Source organism: Chlorocebus sabaeus, chromosome 2 (genome assembly GCF_047675955.1).
Source record: "Chlorocebus sabaeus isolate Y175 chromosome 2, mChlSab1.0.hap1, whole genome shotgun sequence".
Lineage (NCBI taxonomy): Eukaryota > Metazoa > Chordata > Mammalia > Primates > Cercopithecidae > Chlorocebus > Chlorocebus sabaeus.
In genome coordinates, this window is record NC_132905.1 from 91,003,446 (window position 1) to 91,023,379 (window position 19,934).

General features: G+C 45.0%; 1 protein-coding gene across 6 annotated transcripts in view; it reads right to left on the bottom strand.

Moving 5' to 3' along the window:
• Positions 1-19,934, bottom strand: part of HLCS (holocarboxylase synthetase) — a 248,020-nt gene that overhangs the window by 201,723 nt on the left and 26,363 nt on the right. For all 6 annotated transcript variants that reach the window (XR_012090783.1, XM_037984782.2, XM_007967701.3 and 3 more), the window contains exon 2: positions 19,317-19,454. Coding sequence is in view for 2 of the 6 variants with exons in the window: in XM_037984781.2 (XP_037840709.2) it covers positions 19,317-19,454 (138 nt within the window). In the remaining 4 variants the exon portion in view is untranslated. The remainder of the gene's footprint in view (positions 1-19,316; positions 19,455-19,934) is intronic.

The window sequence follows — 19,934 nt, forward strand, 5'->3', positions numbered from 1 at the left end:
AGGAAAATTGGAACTCTAATACATTGCTCATAGAAATGAAAGTGCTGCAGCCGCTTTGGAAGAGTTTGGGAGTTCCTCAAATAGTTAAACATAGAGTTACCATATGATCTAGTAATTCTACTCCCCAGTATATACCTGAGACAACTGGACCTGAACATAAGAACACATCTAGATTAGGCTCAGAGGATCTTCCCAAAGGCAAGCCCCAGAGGCCTTCACAAAAGAAACCAACTATGTTCACTGAGAAACAACTGGAAGATCTGAACTTGTTCAATAAGAACGCATACCCAAACCCCAGCCTTCAGAAAGATATGGTCTCCAAAATGGAAATACATCCAGACGTACTGCAGGTTTGGCTCAAAAACCTTGGAGCAAAACTCAAGAAAGCCAAATGCAAGCATATCTGGCAAAAACAAGAAGCTCAACAACAGCAAATATCTGAGAATGAGGCTGGGTGCGGTGGCTTGCTCCTGTAATCCCAGCACTTTGTGCGGCTGAGGCAGAAGGATCAGGAGGAATTCAGGACCAACCTGGGCAACACGGCAAAACCCTGTCTCTACGAAAAACTACAAAAAATAGCCAGGTGTGGTGATAGGCACCTGTAGTCCCTGCTACTCGGGAGGCTTAGATGGGAGGATCACTTGAGCCTGGGAAGTTGAGGCTGCAGTGAGCTGTGATCATGCCACTGCACTCCAGCCTGGGCAACAGAGTGAGGCACTGTCTAAAAAAAAAACAAATTAAAAAAAAAACAAAAAACTGAGGGTAGAGTCAAGACCAGTCCTTCTCAGGGAAATATGGACACACTACCCACATCCCCAAATGAGGCCCATCTTAGAGTTTACACAGATCATCAGGCACCCTCATTCCAACTCCACTTAGGCCCCAGGGGCAGGGACCCTATAGACCACTCCAGTGGCCCCAAAATAGTTCATTTTGGCTGCTGCCAAGATCTGAACATATACTGCTTCTAGACACTTCCGAATCCCAAGTTCCTTCTCCAAGTTTCCATTTTAATTCTTTTGGTTCCTCATCTCTACAAAGTAGAGACATCAGACACAAAAGGTCACATATTGTAATGATTTATGATGATTCTCATACAAGAGAATACTTTTCAGCAGTAAGAAACAAACGTGAGATATACACAACATGGATGTATTTCAAAAACATTATGTTGAGTGGAAGAAAAAGACGCCAAAGGATACATGCTGTATAATTCCATTTCTATGAATTCCTAGAACAGGAGAAACTAATTTACCATGTCAAAAAGATGAGTGGCCCAAGTAGAAAGAATTGAATAGAAAGAGGTGCAAGACAAATGTATTGGGGTGATGGTAATGTTTCATGTCTTAATTACCCAGGCAGTTACCTAGATGTATAAATTCATCAGAACACCTACAACTGTGCATCTAAAATCTGTGCATTTTATTTTATATAAATTATGCCTCAACTAAAAATTAATATACAACAAAACTAGTAAGGACAGTTTCTTTCTTTTTTTTTCCTGCTTCTTTGTTTTGATTTTGGTTTTTGGTTTTTTAATTGTTGTTGTTGTTCCATCTGTTCAGCTAATAAGATTTAGTCAGCATCAAGAAGTGGACAGTAGGCTTATGTTTTCACATCCTGTTTTTTGGTCACCTCCCTCCATCATCATACTTTAATGACCTCGTCAAGCTCCCTTCATTCATTCTGGCTCTCCCCAAGACATTCTTCACATAGTCACCAGGGTAATGTCATTATTCCTTTAAAAATGTTGCACTATTCCTTGGCCTGGCACGGTGGCTCTCGCCTGTAATCCTAGCACTTTGGGAGGCCGAGGTGGATGGATCACAAGGTCAGGAGATCGAGACCATCCTGGTTAACAGTGAAACCACATCTCTACTAAAAATACAAAAAATTAGCCAGGTGTGGTGACAGGCGCCTGTAGTCCCAACTACTCAGAAGGCTGAGGCAGGAGAATAGCATGAACCCAGGAGGTGGAGCTTGCAGTAAACTGAGATCACACCACTGTACTCCAGCCTGGGCAACAGAGCTAGACTCCATCTCAAAAAAAAAATGTTGCACTAGTCCTCTGCTTAAAATCCTTCAATGAATAAGTTTTGAAGATGTACTGTACATCATGGTGACTACAGGTTTTGTGAGGTTTTTTCGTCTCAAAGAAAAAACCACATCATATGTTGTACCCCATAAATATATACAACTAAAAAATACTTTCATGGCCATTTTTCATCATTCAGGAAAAAAATATGCCCACACAAAAAGCTTGTATGCAAATGTTCACAGCAGCATTATTCACAATAGCCAAAAGGTAGAAACAACTCAAATGTCCATCAATAGATGAATGGATATATAAAATCTGTATATCCATACAACGGACTATTATTCAACCATAAAAAAGGAATAAACTACTGATACATGTTACAACACAGATGAATCTTGAATACATTAAGTGAAAGAAGCCAACAACTAAAGGTCACATATTCTATGAGGCTATTTACATGAAGTATCTAAAATAGGCAAATCTAGAGTCAGAAAGCAGATTCGCGGTTGCCAGGAGCTGAGGTGTTGGGGAACAGACAGTGAATGCTGACAGGTGTATGGTTTCTTTCTGGTGTGCTGAAAATATTTTAGAATTAGATAATGCTGATGATTGCACAACTTTATGAACATACTAAAAACTATTGAATTGTTTTTCAAGGGTGAATTTCATGATATGTGAATTACATCTCAATTTTTTAAAACAAAAAGAAAAGAGTCCAGGCAGTTTGTTTGTCTCTACACTCTTCCAGCACAGCCTAGTCAATAAATGGATTCTAGAGTTCAACTTCCCAAACTTCAATCCTAGCTCCTCTGGTTAAGGGCGTGTGACCTGAGCAAGCTACTCAAATTCCCCATGCTTCAATGTCCTGTCTGTAAGGTAGAGATAAGAGCACCTACCTTGGAAGGTTACTGGGAGCACTAAGTGCCTGGGCCACAAGGGGCGCTCTTATGGTTCCAAAATATAGAGTCCTTTAGAGCAAGTAACCTCATGAGAAACCACATCATCCCTAGTGGGCAAAAACCAATCTTGGCAGGGAGTGGGGAGGTGGAAAAAATCTTAAGACATTACAACAGTTTGTGGCCCTCCAAGACTCAACCCTACACCACAACCTTTTTTTTTTTTTTTTTTTTTTTGAGACAGGGTCTCACTTTATCACCCAGGCTGGAGTGGTGCAATCACGGCTCATTGCAGCCTCGACTTCCTGGGCTCCAGCAATCCTCCCACCTCAGCCTCCCTAGTAGCTGGGACAAGAGGCATGCACCACTATGACCAGCTAATTTTTGTATTTTTTGTAGAGACGGGATTTCGCTATATTGCCCAGGCTGCTCTCGAACTCCTGAGCTCAAGTGATCCTCCTGCCTCAACCTCCCAAAGTGCTGGGATTACAGGTGTGAGCCACCGTGTCCGGCCCCCCACAACAAAATCTTATTCCTTAGTAGCTCATTTCTCTTCTCAAAGTGAACTTGAATCTAACTATTCTCCTTGGAAAAGCAATCATGAAAAAAAAAAAAAAAAACTTGAGAAACACGGCCTTGGAGGGAAAAATAATAAACGCAGGCCTTTATGGCCAACTCACTAACCTGTGTAGAATATTTGGACAAAAAGAAACTCCGGAATTTTCATTTAGCTCTACTTGTAGCTTTCCCTCCACTTTACTACCTACTTCTCCCACCTCCTCCTCCCGGACACACAGTCAAGGAAGCAGAATTCACCTGGCAGGTCAGGCCCACCCAGCATTTCAGCAAAATTCTACATTTCAGAAATGACATCTTCGATTCAGGACAGAGAGTCCGTTGATTTCAGCTTTGGGAATGGGGGAAAGGATGTCAGTTCAGGAAGATGAGAAGATAAACTAACACCATAGCAGGGCAGACTTTTGAGATGAGGGTGCATGGGAAACACGGAAAAGAACAGGGCAACCTCCTGCAGGAAACTAAAGGCATCATTGTCCTCAGAGCAATCAGAGGAGGAGGAGAACCGCTCAGCCAATGGAGACTCAACCCAGAATTTAGCTGTAAAAACATTGATTTAGTCCCCTGCGGTAGCAGGCACTGGCAATGTAAAAGGAGCCAACAATGAAATTCCCACACACCTCTAAGGAGGAATGAGGCAGGAGATAAACAAAAGAAGAGGAAAGACCGGAAGAGGCCAAAGAACAATACATCCACACATCCCGGATCAAGTTTCTCCACTCTGCCAACTGTTTCCTCAACTAAGTGCATTTCCTTTTTCTAGGAGCGTGGTCCATGAGCCACGGACCATGCAAACGCCTTCAAGCAGCGCTGGGTGCTCCGATCAAAGCAGCGCCGCACTGTCACTGATACATCGCCCAGGGTGTTTGCCTTTCAGTGGATAAAGGCAAACAGGACACTTCAAATTTGCACTTCGAGATGGAAACAAAGGCATGGAAAAGAAAAGGGAAGTCAAGCAAAAGGCTTACTCCCAAAGATCAAAGCTAAGGAAGCCCTGGCTGCCCATAAACAAAGGAGTTTCCTCTTATAATAGCAGCCAGCAGAAATCTGTTAAGTAACTAAAACTCTTGACTTGATGTTACAATGTATGGCAGCATGCAAGGCATATCTTCTCTGCTCAATTTAAAACTCACATCCAGGCTGGGCGCCGTGGCTCACGCCTGTAATCCCAACACTCTGGGAGGCCGAGGCAGGCGGATCACAAGGTGAGGAGATCGAGACCATCCTGGCTAACACAGTGAAACCCCGTCTCTACTAAAAATCACAAAAAATTAGCTGGGCGCGCTACTCGGGAGGCTGAGGCTGGAGAATGGCGTGAACCCGGGAGGTGGAGCTTGCAAAACCGAGATCGTGCCACTGCACTCCAGCACTCTGGCCTGGGCAATAGAGCGAGACTCCATCTCAAAAAAAAACACACACACAAAAAACAAAAAAAACAAACAACTCACATCCAACAAGCAGCCTGGGAGTGATAGACCCCAGGTTAAACTAGCACAGGTGGCCCTGCCCAACAGGGGCGTTGGCAGGCAGCGGCTCTGCAGCCAGTGGGGAACAGAAATCTCAACAACCCACTGGTACGCAGAGTCAGATCACAGATGCTGCTAATTTTTCTGACTCTTGTTTCTCCTCTTCCAAATCATCTTAATTCAATGTGAAATTGTTAAAAAGTTCTAGTAACAAATTGGATGGAGGAGGGCTGGACATGCAGAGGAAGAGAATTTGAAAATACAGGGCTGGGCGCAGTGGCTCACACCCATAATCCCAGTACTTTGGGAGGCCGAGATGGGTGGATCACGAGGTCAGGAGTTTGAAACCAGCCTGGCTGGCATGGTGAAACCCTGTCTCTACTAAAAATACAAAAATTAGCTGGGCATGGTAGCGCACGTCTGTAATCCCAGCTACTCGGGAGGCTGAGGCAGGAGAATCACTTGAACCCCAGAGGCGGAAGTTGTGATGAGCCGAGACCGCACCACTGCACTCCAGCCTGGGTGACAGAGTGAGGCTGCGTCTCAAAAAAAAAAAAAAGAAAATACAAGACTAATGGGAAGAGGTTATTTTTAACTTCTTACTATCCTTGCTGTCTTTTGTGTTTGGAAATAGAGACGATAAAGGAAAGCTACAAAACTGACTTTCACTTGATATTATGCAAAAAGACAGGCCAGGTGCGGTGGCTAATGCCTGTAATCCCAGCACTTTGGGAGGCCAACGCAGGAAGGATCACTTAAGCTCAGGAGTTCAAGACCAGCCTGGGCAACAAGGCAAAACCCTATCTCAACTAAAAACAAAAGACTAGCTGGGTGTGGTGGCACGCACCTGTATTCCCAGCTACTTGGGAGGCTTAGGTGGGAGGATGGATTGAGCCCAGGAAGTAAAGGCTGCAGTGAGCCTTGATCATGCCACTGCACTCCAGCCCGGGTGACAGAATAAGACCCTGTCTCAAAAAAAAAAAAGACAATATGCCCTATGGCACTTTTAAGAGAAGGTTATTGGAAAATCAAGTAACAGTGTAAGAGTTATCACAAAGTCACAGCAAGCAGGAGCTGAAATGGTCAACTGACCCAGGTGGAGCTGAAAAGAGGAATTGCGAAACCATGACTGACCAGATGCTCAGGGAAAAGGCGGGTCTCACCATTTAAATATTCTGAATAAGTGAGAAAATAATACAAATATTATGAGAATAAATACCCTTGTTGCCACACAGAAGAGTGTTAGTATTGTGTTCTGCAGATGTCCGATACACTGCCAAGGCCCGCTAAGGTGTGCTGCATTCATATCCACAGTTACCTCCCACTTCATCCCTCCATTCCACTGATGTAAGCTGAGGAAGAAGAGGAGTTTTAAGAGGTATCCCAAGTGTAATTTAGTTATCCACTGATCTGTAACAAACCACCGCAAAATTCAGTGGCTTAAAACTAATCATTTATTTTGCTCACGAATCTCAATTTGAACCGGACTGGGCAGGAACAGCTTAACTCTGCTCCATGTGGCATCAAGTAGAGTGACTCAACCAGGGCTGGATGACCTACTTTCAAGATGCCTCTGTCTCTGAGCTGGAGCTGCCTGTCAGCTGGAAGCTCAACCAGGGCTGTCCATAAAGAGCCACATGTCCTTCTCCTTCATGTGGATCTCGCCACAGGACAGCTTGAGCTTCCTCACAGTATGGGAGCTGGACTCCCAGATGGCATGTTCCAAGAGCCCAGATGGAGGCTCCAAGGTTTCTTATGATCTAGCCTGAGAATTCTCAGAATGTCACTTCCATCATATCCCAATGGACACACAAATAACTGAGGTCAGTTCAGATTCAAGGGAGGGGGAAGTGACTCCACCTCTCAATAGGAGGAAAGAATTTGCAGCTATCTTCAGTGTACTGCAACAAGTTTCTGCCAGCAATTAGTCTTCCCCTTCTGCAAGAGAATGACATGTCCCTAGATGGGCATGCTCCTTTGGCCCAAGACCCTGCACAAGAGAGATGTAGAGAGCAGAGAGCTCAAAACAGAGTCACAGCTGGAAACAGCAGCAGCGAACCTGCTGAGCATACGAGTAACATACCCAAGAAACTAGGATTCACGGTTAGAAGCTGCTGGGATTCTAAGCTTATCTGTTACTCCAGCAATCTGATTAACACAATGTGTGAAACTGTATTCCTGACAACAGCCCTCTAAGTCCTTCCTGCTACATTCTCCATCTCCACAAGTGACCCACCACCCAACCACAGGCCATCATCTCCTAACCAATATGGACATCTGTCTCTATCTCAGTGTTCCTACTCCCAACACTCATCAAGCCCATTATCTTTTCCCACACTGGCCTACAATCTGTTCCAGGTTTGCTCCCCTCCCATCCCTTCTGCAATCTGCCTGAATTGTGAACTTCCTAAAGCACAAATCTGATCATTCTGCTTTAAAAAAAAAACAAAACCGGTTTTAGCCTGCTGTCCTTGGGATCAAGTCCAAATTCCTGGTTAACACATATAAGCCTTGTTTGATTTGTGTATTATGTCCATTTGCCATCTAGTTTGTGAGTATATTCAATTCTGCTACATAGAAAACAAGAAAAACAAATAGCATGGCTGAAACTCATAGTGAGTCAAAAGCTTGTAAGACACGCTCAAGACAGACAAAATAAGTGGAACATACATGTGTTGAACATAGATAAAAAGGACAAAACCAAAGAGTGTTAGTCCTAGGCAGAAAGTCACGGGAGAACCAATCCTTTTTTTTTTTTTTTTTTTTTTTAGAGAGAGAGACAGGGTCTCACAGCTGTGTCACCCAGCCTAGAGTTCAATAGTGCAATCAGGGCTCATTGCAGTCTCAACCTCCTGGGCTCAAGCAATCCTCCCACCTCAGCCTCCCAAGTAGATGGGATCAAAGGCCTATGTTATCATGCCTGGCTACTTTTTTTTTTTTTAATTTCTTGTGGAGACAGCATCTTGCTGTGCTGCCCAGGCTGACCAGGGTCAATCTTATCAAATCTTAAATACCAGTAAGACACAAACTATGCCACTTGACAGTTATGTCATCCTTAATTTGGCCACCCATTTTGACCCCATTTATATACTATCTGGAAACACAGATTAAAAAACACACACAGCATCTCAGCAGGTCTCTGGTAAGCCACAGCTATTGCAGACGTATATATCCAAGTCTCTCTAACAAAGCAACTGTGTGCTGGCTACAGGCACCTTCCACCTTCTGGGCCCTTGTGTAACTTCAGCTCTAGTCCTCGTACTGACACCATTGGCAGGGAAGGCTGATGCAGCAGAGGGAGACAGGACTCCATGTATGAACATCACATGGCCCAGGATTCAGACTGTGCTCCTTCCATTCCATAGGCACCTGATTCTAAGTGTTAACTGATCCCAGATCTCTCCCCCTGTTTCTTGCTGCATGTTTTGAATTGATGTAATAAACAACGTGATTCAAGCATCTTAACTCAGCCTATGAGCCTCTCTATTCTGTGACTGCTGGAATAGCCTGCTTGGCCATGTTCTTGGAAGCGACCACTGCATCAAGGTAATTTCCCATACAACATTCCACCCCCTGCTTTCCCCTCCGGTCTTATCTAGGGCCATTCCCCAACTCAGGTGAATGCAGACTCCAAACGTACTGAGCTGTGTGCAGTGGCCAGGTGCAAATGCTTTCTGTACATCTGTACATGCTGTTCTACCTGGGAAGTCCTTTCCTCCTTTCACCTGATTCCTATTTTCACCTTAAACCTCAGACATCACCTGCCCTGGAAAGTCCTTCCTGACCTCACCCAATCTAGGTAGGTCCCCCGATAATCCCTATCCATGCCTTCTATAGTACTTAACATGGTGACCTTTAATTGTTCATTTACTTAGCTCTCTGCTCCCCCACACTGTGAGTTCCTTACAAACAGGGAATGTCATCTCTGAATGAATCTTTCCTCTCCATGTGACTCATGCCTCCAGCCCTACCGAGCACACAATCTGGCATATAACAGGCAATCAATAAACCTTCAATGAATGCCTTGATCGAGTACTAGGAACATAAGCAAATTTCCTGTGGAAAAAAAGAATTGTATTAAGTTCTTTGGGTCAACAATTCTTACTAAATATGATTGCTAATGTAAGTGCAGAAAATACTGAAAACTGAGCTGAATCTGCCATTACTTCTTGGTATTACTGCATCAAGCAAAATAAGTGAAACATAGATGTTCAATAAATATGTTCATGAATGAACAAGCAAAAATATGAATATGTGAATGCTACATTTTTTAAAACTGAATTTTAAGATCCATTTATCTGTTGTTAGGAATCTGTAGAATGACCACAGATCAAAGCCATTTGAAATATCCAAAATTAAAAAAAGATATTTTAAATATCTTTAAGAGTCGTATAGTCTTTTTTTTTTTTTTTTTTTTGAGACGGCGTCTCGCTCTGTCACCCAGGCTGGAGTGCAGTGGCCGGATCTCAGCTCACTGCAAGCTCCGCCTCCCGGGTTCACGCCATTCTCCTACCTCAGCCTCCCGAGTAGCTGGGACTACAGGCGCCCGCCACCTCGCCCGGCTAGTTTTTTATGTTTTTTTTTTTAGTAGAGACGGGGTTTCAACATGTTAGCCAGGATGGTCTCGATCTCCTGACCTCGTGATCCGCCCGTCTCGGCCTCCCAAAGTGCTGGGATTACAGGCTTGAGCCACCGCGCCCAGCCAAGAGTTGTATAGTCTTAAAAATGTGAAAAAATATAAGATCCCATCAAATTCAAATGTATTTCTTATATAATATATTTTTCTATTTAATATCTTAGGACCCTGTAAAATTCAAATAGGGCTGTGAAGTTAGGTGAAACATACATGCACAGATTCCTAAGAGCCCCGCAAAATGCAAAATCCCATCAAGCAATCAACCCTAAGGGGAACTGTTGACTTGGTTAGAAGACAGTGAGCTATGAGATCAATCCATTTTTAAGTTTTGAATTCTAATTTATGAAATGGAGCTCAGGGTAACAGCCAGAGTGGTCAACATGAATGGCTCTGGATGTCTCTAGCTCCTGGTTGCAAGAACCACTGATGTCTCTGATCACAAGCGAAATTAGCTAATTGGACTGTGGCAATTCTCCTCATTGGGAAGGCATTCTTCTACCCTAGAAAATTAAGAATTAAGTAACCACGGCCGGGCACGGTGGCTCACGCCTGTAATCTCAGCACTTTGGGAGGCCAAGGTAGGCAGATCATGAGGTCAGGAGATCAAGACCATCCTGACCAACATGGTGAAACTCCGTCTCTACTAAAAATACAAAAATTAGCTGGTCATGGTGGCATGTGCCTGTAATTCCAGCTACTCGGGAGGCTGAGGCAGGAGACTGGCTTGAACCAGGAAGTCAGAGGTTGCAGTGAGCCAAGATCGCGCCACTGCTCTCCAGCCTGGCGACAGAGAGAGACTCCATCTAAAAAAAAAAAAAAAAAAAGAAAAAAGAAAAAAAAAAGAACTAAGTAACTACTATTCAGCAAGGTCTTAATTAAACCTTCCTTGGAAAGTCAGTACTGAGATAGCTGTGGTAGAGATGCTAATTATCTCCCAAAATCTAGCCTTTCTTTCTCCCTTACAGGAACAGAACTCCCGGTTTCTGCTGAATCCATGACTGTCCAGCTAGGGAATGCATTTCTCAGCCTACCCTACACCTAAGTGACCAAGGGAGCTATGTGACCAAGTTCTGGACAATGGAATGGGAGCAGAAGTCACCATGTGAAATTTCTGGATCACAAATGTATGTTTTTAATTTATTAATTTTTTAGAGACGAGGTTTTACTCTAGTACAGTGGCAATCAAAGCTCACAGCAACCTCAAACTTCTGGTCTCCAGTGATCCTCCCACCCCAGCCTCTTAAGTAGCTGGGACCACAGGTAGGAGCCAGTACACCCAGATAGATTACAGTTTTAAAGAGGAAACTGGTTGTCTTCCAACCTTCTCTCTTCCCCCATTCTGAAGGCTAGAATGTGGATGAAGCTGACAGTGGTGGAGTAGCAGGGGAGCCAGACTCTAGCAAGAGAGAACCACTACCTAGGATAGAGGAGTGAAGATGGGAGAAAGAACCAAGGAAGAAGATGAGGAAAAAAATGGGTCCCTGGATGGACTTCCAAAGCAAAACCACTGCCCAGAGAGAGAAATTTAACTTCTAGCTTGTTTGACCCCCTGTAGCTCTGGGTCCCATTGTTACACAGCTTAGCCTGTATCCTATATAATATAGTAACTATGTTCCTTAAGATGCTGTACATCTTTTAGGCCCATAAAGACATATAATTAACAATTTAGGAAATTAAAAGCACAGCAGTCATATTTTATGTTAAAAAGGAACCTGTACATATTTGACATTTTATGTAATTGCAATATTTTGGAAAGTCTGGCCTTGGCTTTAAATTGAAATCTTGCTAAATTTATATATATTAGAATATATAAGAAAACTTCAAGCTTACCCTATTTGTAAATTTAGTACAGTCATACACCACATAATATCTGGCCCAACGATGGACCACATATATGATGGCTGTCCCATAAGATTACAACGAAGGTAAAAAAATTCCTATGGTCTAATGACATTGTAGTACAGCGCACTACTCACGTATTTCTGGTGATGCTGGTGTATACAAACGTAGTGGGCTGCTGGTCATATAAAAGTATAGCAGAGACAAGGCCGGGCACGGTGGCTCATACCTGTAATCCCAGCACTTTGGGAGGCCGAGGCAGGTAAATCCGTTGAGGTCAAGAGATCGAGACCATCGTAACCAACCTGGTGAAACCCCGCCTAATACAAAAATTAGCTGGGTATGGTGGCACGTGCCTGCAGTCCCAGCTACTAGGGAGGCTGAGGCAGGAGAATTGCTTGAACCCAGGAGGCAGAGGTTGCAGTGAGCTGAGATCACACCACTGCACGCCAGCCTGGCGACAAAGCAAGATTCTGTCTCTAAAATAAAATAAAATAAAATGTATAGCACAGACAATTACATACAGTACACAGTACCTGATAATAAACAACTGTTACTGGTTTATGTGCTTGCTACGTTTTCTATTATTTTAGAGTGGACTCCTTCTACTTATTTAAAAAAAAAAAAAAAAAAAACAGCTGGGTGTAGTGACTCATGCCTGTAATCCCAGCACTTTGGGAGGCCGAGGCAGGTGGATCACTTGAGGTCAGGGGTTTGAGACCAGTCTGGCCAACATGTGAAACCTCATCTCTGCTAAAAATACAAAAATTAGCCAGGTGCGGTGGCAGGCACCTGTAATCCCAGCTACTTGGGAGGCTGAGGCAGAATTGCTGGAACCTGGGGGCCAGAGGTTACAGTGAGCCAAGATCACACTTGAACTCTAGCCTGGACAACAGAGTGAGATTCTGTCTCAAAAAAAAAACAACAACAAAACAGTAACAGCCTGAGGCAGGTCCTTCAGGAACTACTGGGGGGAAGGCACTGTTATCACAGGAGTTCACCATTCCATGCACGTTACTGCCCATGAAGACCTTCTAGGAGGACACGTGTGCAGTTAAAGTCAGTGATACTGACGATCCTGATCCTGGGTAGCCTAGGTTAATGTGTGTGTGTGCGTGTGTGTTAGTTTTTAACAAAAAGAGTTTACAAAGTAAGAAACAGGCTGGGCGTGGTGACTCACGTCTATAATCCCAATGCTTGGGGGATGCTGAGGTGGGAGGACTGCTTAAAGCCAGGAGTTGGAGATCAGCCTAGGAAACATAGCAATTTGTATGTTCACAAATTTGTAGAGATAAATAAATAAAAATAAGAATAAAATTTTAAAAACAAAATTGTTTAAAAATAAAAAATCTTAGAAAAATGCTTTTAGAATAAGGATATAAAAATATTTTTTACAGCTGTACAATGTGTTTGTGTTTTAAGCTGTGTTATTACAAAAGAATCAAAAATTTTAAACAATCAAGTTTATAAAGTAAAAATGTGATAGTAAGCTAAGATTAATTTATTATCAAAGAAGAAGGCTGTTATAAATTCAGTGTAGCCTAAGTGTACAGTGTTTTTTAAGTCTAAAGTAGTGACTGTTGTGTCCTACACGTTCACGTTCACACGCTACTCATCCGCGGACTCCCTGAGCCACTTTCAGTCCTGTAAGCTCCATTCATGGCAAGTGCCCTAGACAGGTATACTGTTACCTTTTATACTGTATCTTTACTGTGCCTTTCTTATGTTTAGATACACAAATACTTACCACTGTGTTACAGTTGCGTACAGTATCCAGTGCAGTAACATGCTGTACAGGTTTATAGCTTAGGAGCAATAGGCTACCCCATAAATCCCAGGTGTGAAGTAGGCTACAGCATCTAGATTTGTGTAAGTACACTCTGATGTTTGCATGATGAAATCACCTGAGGATGCATTTCTCACAATGTGTATCTGTCGTGAAGCAACACATAACTATAATGTATAAGAATTATGTAAGTGTTCAAAAACGTGGTGTCTGTTAATCCAGACAACTTAAAAATCTAAAAAGAAACTGGGAGGAGGGGTGGAGGGACTCATGAGGAAGGAGCAGGAGCAAGTAGATGGACCCAGGGGGTGGGGAGGCACTCGTAGTTCTAGCGGTGAGTTCATGGGCATTTATTATATTATTTCAAATACACAGGTGAATGAGAGCCATGCATAAACCAATGATGACAGTACATTTGGAACAAGGAGTATGGTTAACCCAATTCTATGCACCTAGAGGCCTAAAATGAAATGAAATCTTTTAAGACATTTGAGTTTGTAGGCTAGGCGCAGTGGCTCACACCTGTAATCCCAGCACTTTGGGAGGCCGAGGCGAGCGGATCACGAGGTCAGGAGATTGAGACTATCCTGGCTAACAAGGTGAAAATCCGTCTCTACTAAACATACAAAAAAAATTAGCTGGGCATGGTGGTGGGCACCTATAGTCCCAGCTACGCAGGAGGCTGAGGCAAAAGAATGGCATGAACCCAGGAGGCAGGGCTTGTAGTGAGCTGAGATCATGCCACTGCACTCTAGCCTAGGCAACAGAGCAAGACTCCCTCTCATAAATAAATAAACAAATGTCCAAGGAGCTAGGAGTGGTGGCTCAAGGCTGTAATCCCAGCACTGGGAGGCCAAGGTGGGTGGATCACCTGAGGTCAGGAGTTCAAGACTACCCTGGCCAACATGGTAAAACCCCATCTCTACTAAAAATACAAAAAATTAGCCAGGCGTGGTGGTAGGTGCCTGTAATTCCAGTTACTTGGGAAGCTGATGCAGGAGAATCGCTTGAACCCAGGAGGCAGAGGTTGCAGTGAGCCAAGATTGCACCACTGCAGTCCAGGCTGGGCAACAGAGCCAGACTTCGTCTCAAAAAACAGGCCAAAGAATTAGTTACTGATAGAATGTGGAAGTTTGTGCCCTCTAAATCTCATGGTGAAATATAATCCCCAATGGTTCAGGTGGGGCCTGGTAGGAGGTGTTTGCGTCATGGGAGCAGATTCCTCATGAATAGTGTGGTGCTGTCCTCCCCACAGTGAGCGAGTTCTCACAAGACCTGATTGTTTAAAAGTGTGTGGCACCTCCCCCAGCTCAGTTCACTCTCATTCCCATTCTCGCCATGTGACACACCTGCACCTCTGTCGCTTTCTGCCGTGACTCTAAGTTCCTCAAGGCCCTCACCAGAAGCACATGCTGGCACCACACTTCCTGTATGGCTTGCAGACCCTCTTCTTTATAAATTATCCAGCTCCAGGTACTTCTTTATAGCAATGCAAGAACCGTCTAATACAGTTACCGCATGACAAGGACTCTTCGTTGTTCAAAAAGAAAAGCCAGATATCAGCAATTTCATACGATTTGACATACTTGATTATTTAATTTATATTCTCAATAAATTGAAAATCATTTTAAAAATAAAAATGAAGTTTATGAATCATCATTTCTGCATATGAAAATTAGCCCTGAGTGGGCCGAGCATGGTGGCTCACACCTGTAATTTCGGTATTTTGGGAGGCCAAGGCAGGCAGATCATGAGGTCAGGAAATCAAGACCATCCTGACTAACACGGTGAAACCCCATCTCTATTAAAAATATAAAAAATGAGCCAGGCGTGGTGGTGGGTGCCTGTAGTCCCAGCTACTCAGGAGGCTGAGGCAGGAGAATGGCGTGAACCTGAAAGGCAGAGTTTACAGTGAGCCGAGATCACGCCTCTGCACTTCAGTCTGGGTGACTGAGCAAGACTTCGTCCCAAAAAAAAAAAGAAAATTAGCCCCAAGTTCACCAAAACCGTCACATCAACAGCTGGTCTCCTACCAAACATGAGACACAAGTACTGTTTGATTGGACCCAGGTTAATAAAAGTTTTATTTATTTTGGAATCTCAATGATCTAGATCTCTTTAAAACCATTAATTCGTTCCTCTAGTTACTAGAAAGGGCAGAGGCATTGGTTAAAATCTTATCTCTCACTTAGCAGCTGGTTAAAACTTTGTCTAGGCCGGTAATCCTAGCACCTTGGGAAGCCAAGGAGGGCAGACTGCCTGAGCTCAGGAGTTCAAGACCAGCCTGAGCAACACGGTGAAACCTGGTCTCTGCTAAAATACAAACAATTAGCCGGGCGTGGCAGCATGCGCCTATAGTCCCAGCTACTTGGGAGGGTGAGGCAGGAGAATTGCTTGAACCCGGGAGGGCGGAGGTTGCAGTGAGCTGAGATTGCACCACTGCACTCCAGCCTGGGCGACAAGCGAGACTCTGTCTCCAAAAAAAAAAAAAGAAAGAAAAGAAAGAAAATCTTGTCTATCACTTAGCAATGATATTCCTATCACTTTAGGAATGTCATTTAATCTTATAACCTAAGTTTTCTTATCTTCAAAATGGCAATAATAATAATAAAACTTTGTAAAGCCCTAAGTATTAGTGATGGCAGCAGCAGCCAGTCTGGAGCAGGGAAGGCGTGGCCAGGGATACGCGCTCTGTGGAACCAAGTGAAGCTGGGAGCAGGCAGGAGCCCTTTCCAGTTCTGAGTTGGCGGGGCGGGAGCCCAGTGCTCCTAGGCATAGCTGCACCCTCCCAGCCGCAGCTGCGGACCTGGGCATCCCTGTGCTCTCAGGGGCCCCAGAAGCCCCTCTTCCCCACAGGCTTATAAGTGCCTGATTCCGCTTCCTGGCCTCTCCCTGCTCCCTGTGCCCACTCTGATTCTGGGGCAAAATTGAAGCTGAGCCTGGGCGCTGTCCCAACCCGGCCAGGTGAGTGCTGCTCAGGATGGCGCTGACACACTAGCCCCCTGCCACTTCAGCCCCCTCTAGATTTTGGGAGCCACTCTGGACTAATCCTCTTGACTAGGAGGATGGGAGGAAGGCCGAGGAGGAGCTAAGGACGGCTGGTTGCAGGCCTGCAGGCACCCCTCAGCCTGGGCGCCTTGGATGGCATGACTGACAGCAGAAGGCAGACAGGCTGATAGGCAGAAAGGGTCAGGTCCCTGGCGATGCCCCACCTTCAAGCCAAGACCAGCCCAAAACCTTGGGGACCTGGCTGTCAGTTCCGGGTGAAGCCTGTGGCCCAGAGTGAGAACTGATGGTGCTTTTTCTGGCCCGCCCATGGCTGCCCATGGACCAATGAGCATGCACTTCCTCCCTTCTGAGCCCATGAAAACCTCAGACCCAACCAGATTCACACAGACACTGGGACTACCAGCTGCAGAAAGGAGCTACCCATTTCAGGTCTCCTGAGAGCTGTTCTGCCACTCAATGAAGCTCCTCTCTGCCTTGCTCACCCTCCAATTGCTCACCCTCCGCGTACCTCATTCTTCCTGGATGCAGGACAATAACTCAGGACCCACCAAATGGCGGTACTAAAAGCTGTAAGACAAACCAGGGCTGAAACATGTCCCCGTGCTGACTACATTGCAGGCAACAAGAAGGAGAGAAGAACTGTGGCCCTTCGAGAAGCCAAGATCTAGGGGCTCCCCAAGCCAAGGCTGTAAACACCCTCTTTGGGGCTCTGCGGTTCCCAGCATCTCCATGCTTCCAGGTGCCACCATGTTCCCCTTGTCCAGACGCGGGTGCCCTCAGTGAAAGCCTCATTCGGTACACCTGGTCCAGCCCCAGTCTTGCATGGAGCCACCCACCCCCAGAGCCTGCACTTGCTCACCCACACACCCCTTGCCACTCTGCACCTGGCTTGCCCCTGGTAGGTGTGGGATCTGAGCTGGTAGAATGAGCTGAGTGCAGCCTACCAGGCCAAGTGGGTGGAATAAGCCCAGCGGGCACAAGCAATACTCAGGCAGAAGGCGCCGCTAGCCACAGAGGTTTCTGTCTGGTGAAGCGACACCCCAAGAATCCCGTGACATTAGGGGTAATGTTTATAAAATACCTAGCAAGGGCTCAATAAATGGCTTATTATTACCATAAGTGTCTACAGGGCTAAACGAAACATTACAAACCTTCAGGAGAGAGCATACTGTCTTAACACACTGCACTGCTCCAGGCCCATCTGCCTGATGCTCTGCCCGCTCCGGGGCCCCCACCAGAAAGTCTCTCGCTATCCTATACTATCTGCACCTGCCTCTACTTATTTTGGTTCACCCTGAATTCCAGTCAATTATTTCTTGTTTACTTCCCGCTTTGTCCTCTTCTCTCATCTCAATACAGCATCTTACAGATAATCTTCATGAAATGGGAATCCAGTAAACATGGCTAGCATCAGCAAAATCCCCACTGGATTATCTACATGGCAGGGAACAATGGCAGGTGAGGACCCACAAACGAGGGGAAGGAAGCTGCAAGGGTGGGTTGGAGTCAGACCTCCATAAGCCTCAGGACATGGACTGCACCTGGAGGGATGACATCCACCAAAAGCTTATGCAACAGTGTCCCAACTGGATGTGGGTCCAGAATGACTAACTCTGGCCATCAAGAGGATGCCCAAGGAAGGGACATGGGACAGGCTATTTTCACAGCTCACACAAAAGATAATGCACATGAGCATGGAAAGAGGAGCAGTGGAGATGAAGGAGCGGAGCTGACAATTTAGGGAGTGCTGTTAGAACTAGTAACTTCACAGAAGCGAGGAGGAGGTGTGAGGAAAAGCAGCCTGGCGTGTTAATTTGAGATTTTCTCCTTTTTAAGCAGAAGAATACAAACACAACTCATTTTGGACATGTGGCTGAGGCTGAAGTATTTTCAGAATACTCAGGGAAAGACGTTTAGGATGTAGGTGGTGATATACCCCAGCCACTCGGGTTGATTTAGGAAACAAGATGTTGTAGGAATGGACGAGATGACCTAAGAGAGGGTGCTGTTGAATAAAAATATAACATGAGCCACAAATATAAGCCACACATGCGGTTTTAACTTTTCTAGCAGTGACCAGGCATGGAGGCTAACATCTTTAATCCAAGTATTTTGGGAGGCCACGGAGGCAGGATCCCTTGAGCTCTGAGTTTGAGGCTACAGTGAGCTATGATGGCCACTGTACTCCAGCCTAGGTGACACAGTAACACCCTGTCTGAAAAATAATAAGAACAATAAAATTTTCTAGCAGCCGCATTAAAAACATAAAAAGAGGCCGGGCGCGGTGGCTCAAGCCTATAATCCCAGCACTTTGGGAGGCCGAGACGGGCGGATCACGAGGTCAGGAGATCGAGACCATCCTGGCTAACACGGTGAAACCCCGTCTCTACTAAAAAATACAAAAAATTAGCCGGGCGAGGTGGCGGGCGCCTATAGTCCCAGCTACTCGGGAGGCTGAGGCAGGAGAATGGCGTGAACCCGGGAGGCAGAGCTTGCAGTGAGCTGAGATCCGGCCACTGCACTCCAGCCTGGGCGACAGAGTGAGACTCCGTCTCAAAAAAAAATAATAATAATAAAAATAAAAAATAAAAAGAAACAGGTGAAAATAATTTTACTAACATCGTTAACCCAAAATATCCAAGGACAAAGGGGGTCACAAAGGCTAGGAAAGACCACTCATAAAAAGACAAATTTGAGGCCAGACGTGGTAGCTCATGCCTGTAATCCCAGCACTTTGGGAGGCCGAGGCAGGTGGATCACTTCAGGTCAGGAGTTCAAGACCAGCCTAGCCAACATGGCAAAACCCCATCTCTACTAAAAATACAAAAATTAGCCCGGTGTGGTGACGCACGCCTATAGTCCTAGCTATGCCGGGGGCTGAGGCATGAGAATCACTTGAACCCAGGAGGTGGAGGTCCCAGTGAGCCGAGATCATACTACTGCACTCCAGCCTGGGTGACAGAGCAAGACTCTGTCTCAGAAAAAATAAAAAATAAATTAAAAAAAGCAAATTTGGTTTTGACTAAGACACATCAGTTCCTTATGGGACACAAGTAAACATGGTACTCACAGTTTCTGAAGAAGAGGATGATCTCTGTAAATTCTCACTTTGTACCCAAATGCTCTCCGTCACAAATGCTATGTGTTCTGCTTCAAGTATAAAAGGAGACACAAGAAATAAAGCCCACTTGTTCAAGTCTTCAATGGACTGTAGAGAAGGAAAGAAACATGAGATTGTCACTTCACACCACAACTGCCACAAATGTCAACCCCCTCTGAAACACACCCTCCCCTGCAATTCCAAGTAACATCTAAATAAGCTTATCTGATGTTCCTCTGTAGGCCACAGGAACCCTGTGTTTTCTTGTTTAGCTGTGACTATTTAAGCACCTGCAAAAGCCCATCTGTGACTCAGGACAGCTTTAACATCTCTAGACAACTGTTCTCAAGCAATGAATTCTGAAACGGGGCTTATCCCCACCATTCCTCACTGCTTAGCACATAATAGCTAACTGGGAAGTACATTTAAAGATGAGGAGGCTGGCCAGCACAGTGGCTCACACCTGTAATGCTAGCACTTTGGGAGGCTAAGGTGGGCGGATCGCTTGAGCCCAGGAGTTCAAGACCAGCCTGGCCAACATAGTGAAACCTTATCTCTACAAAAACATACCAAAAAAATGAGTTGGGC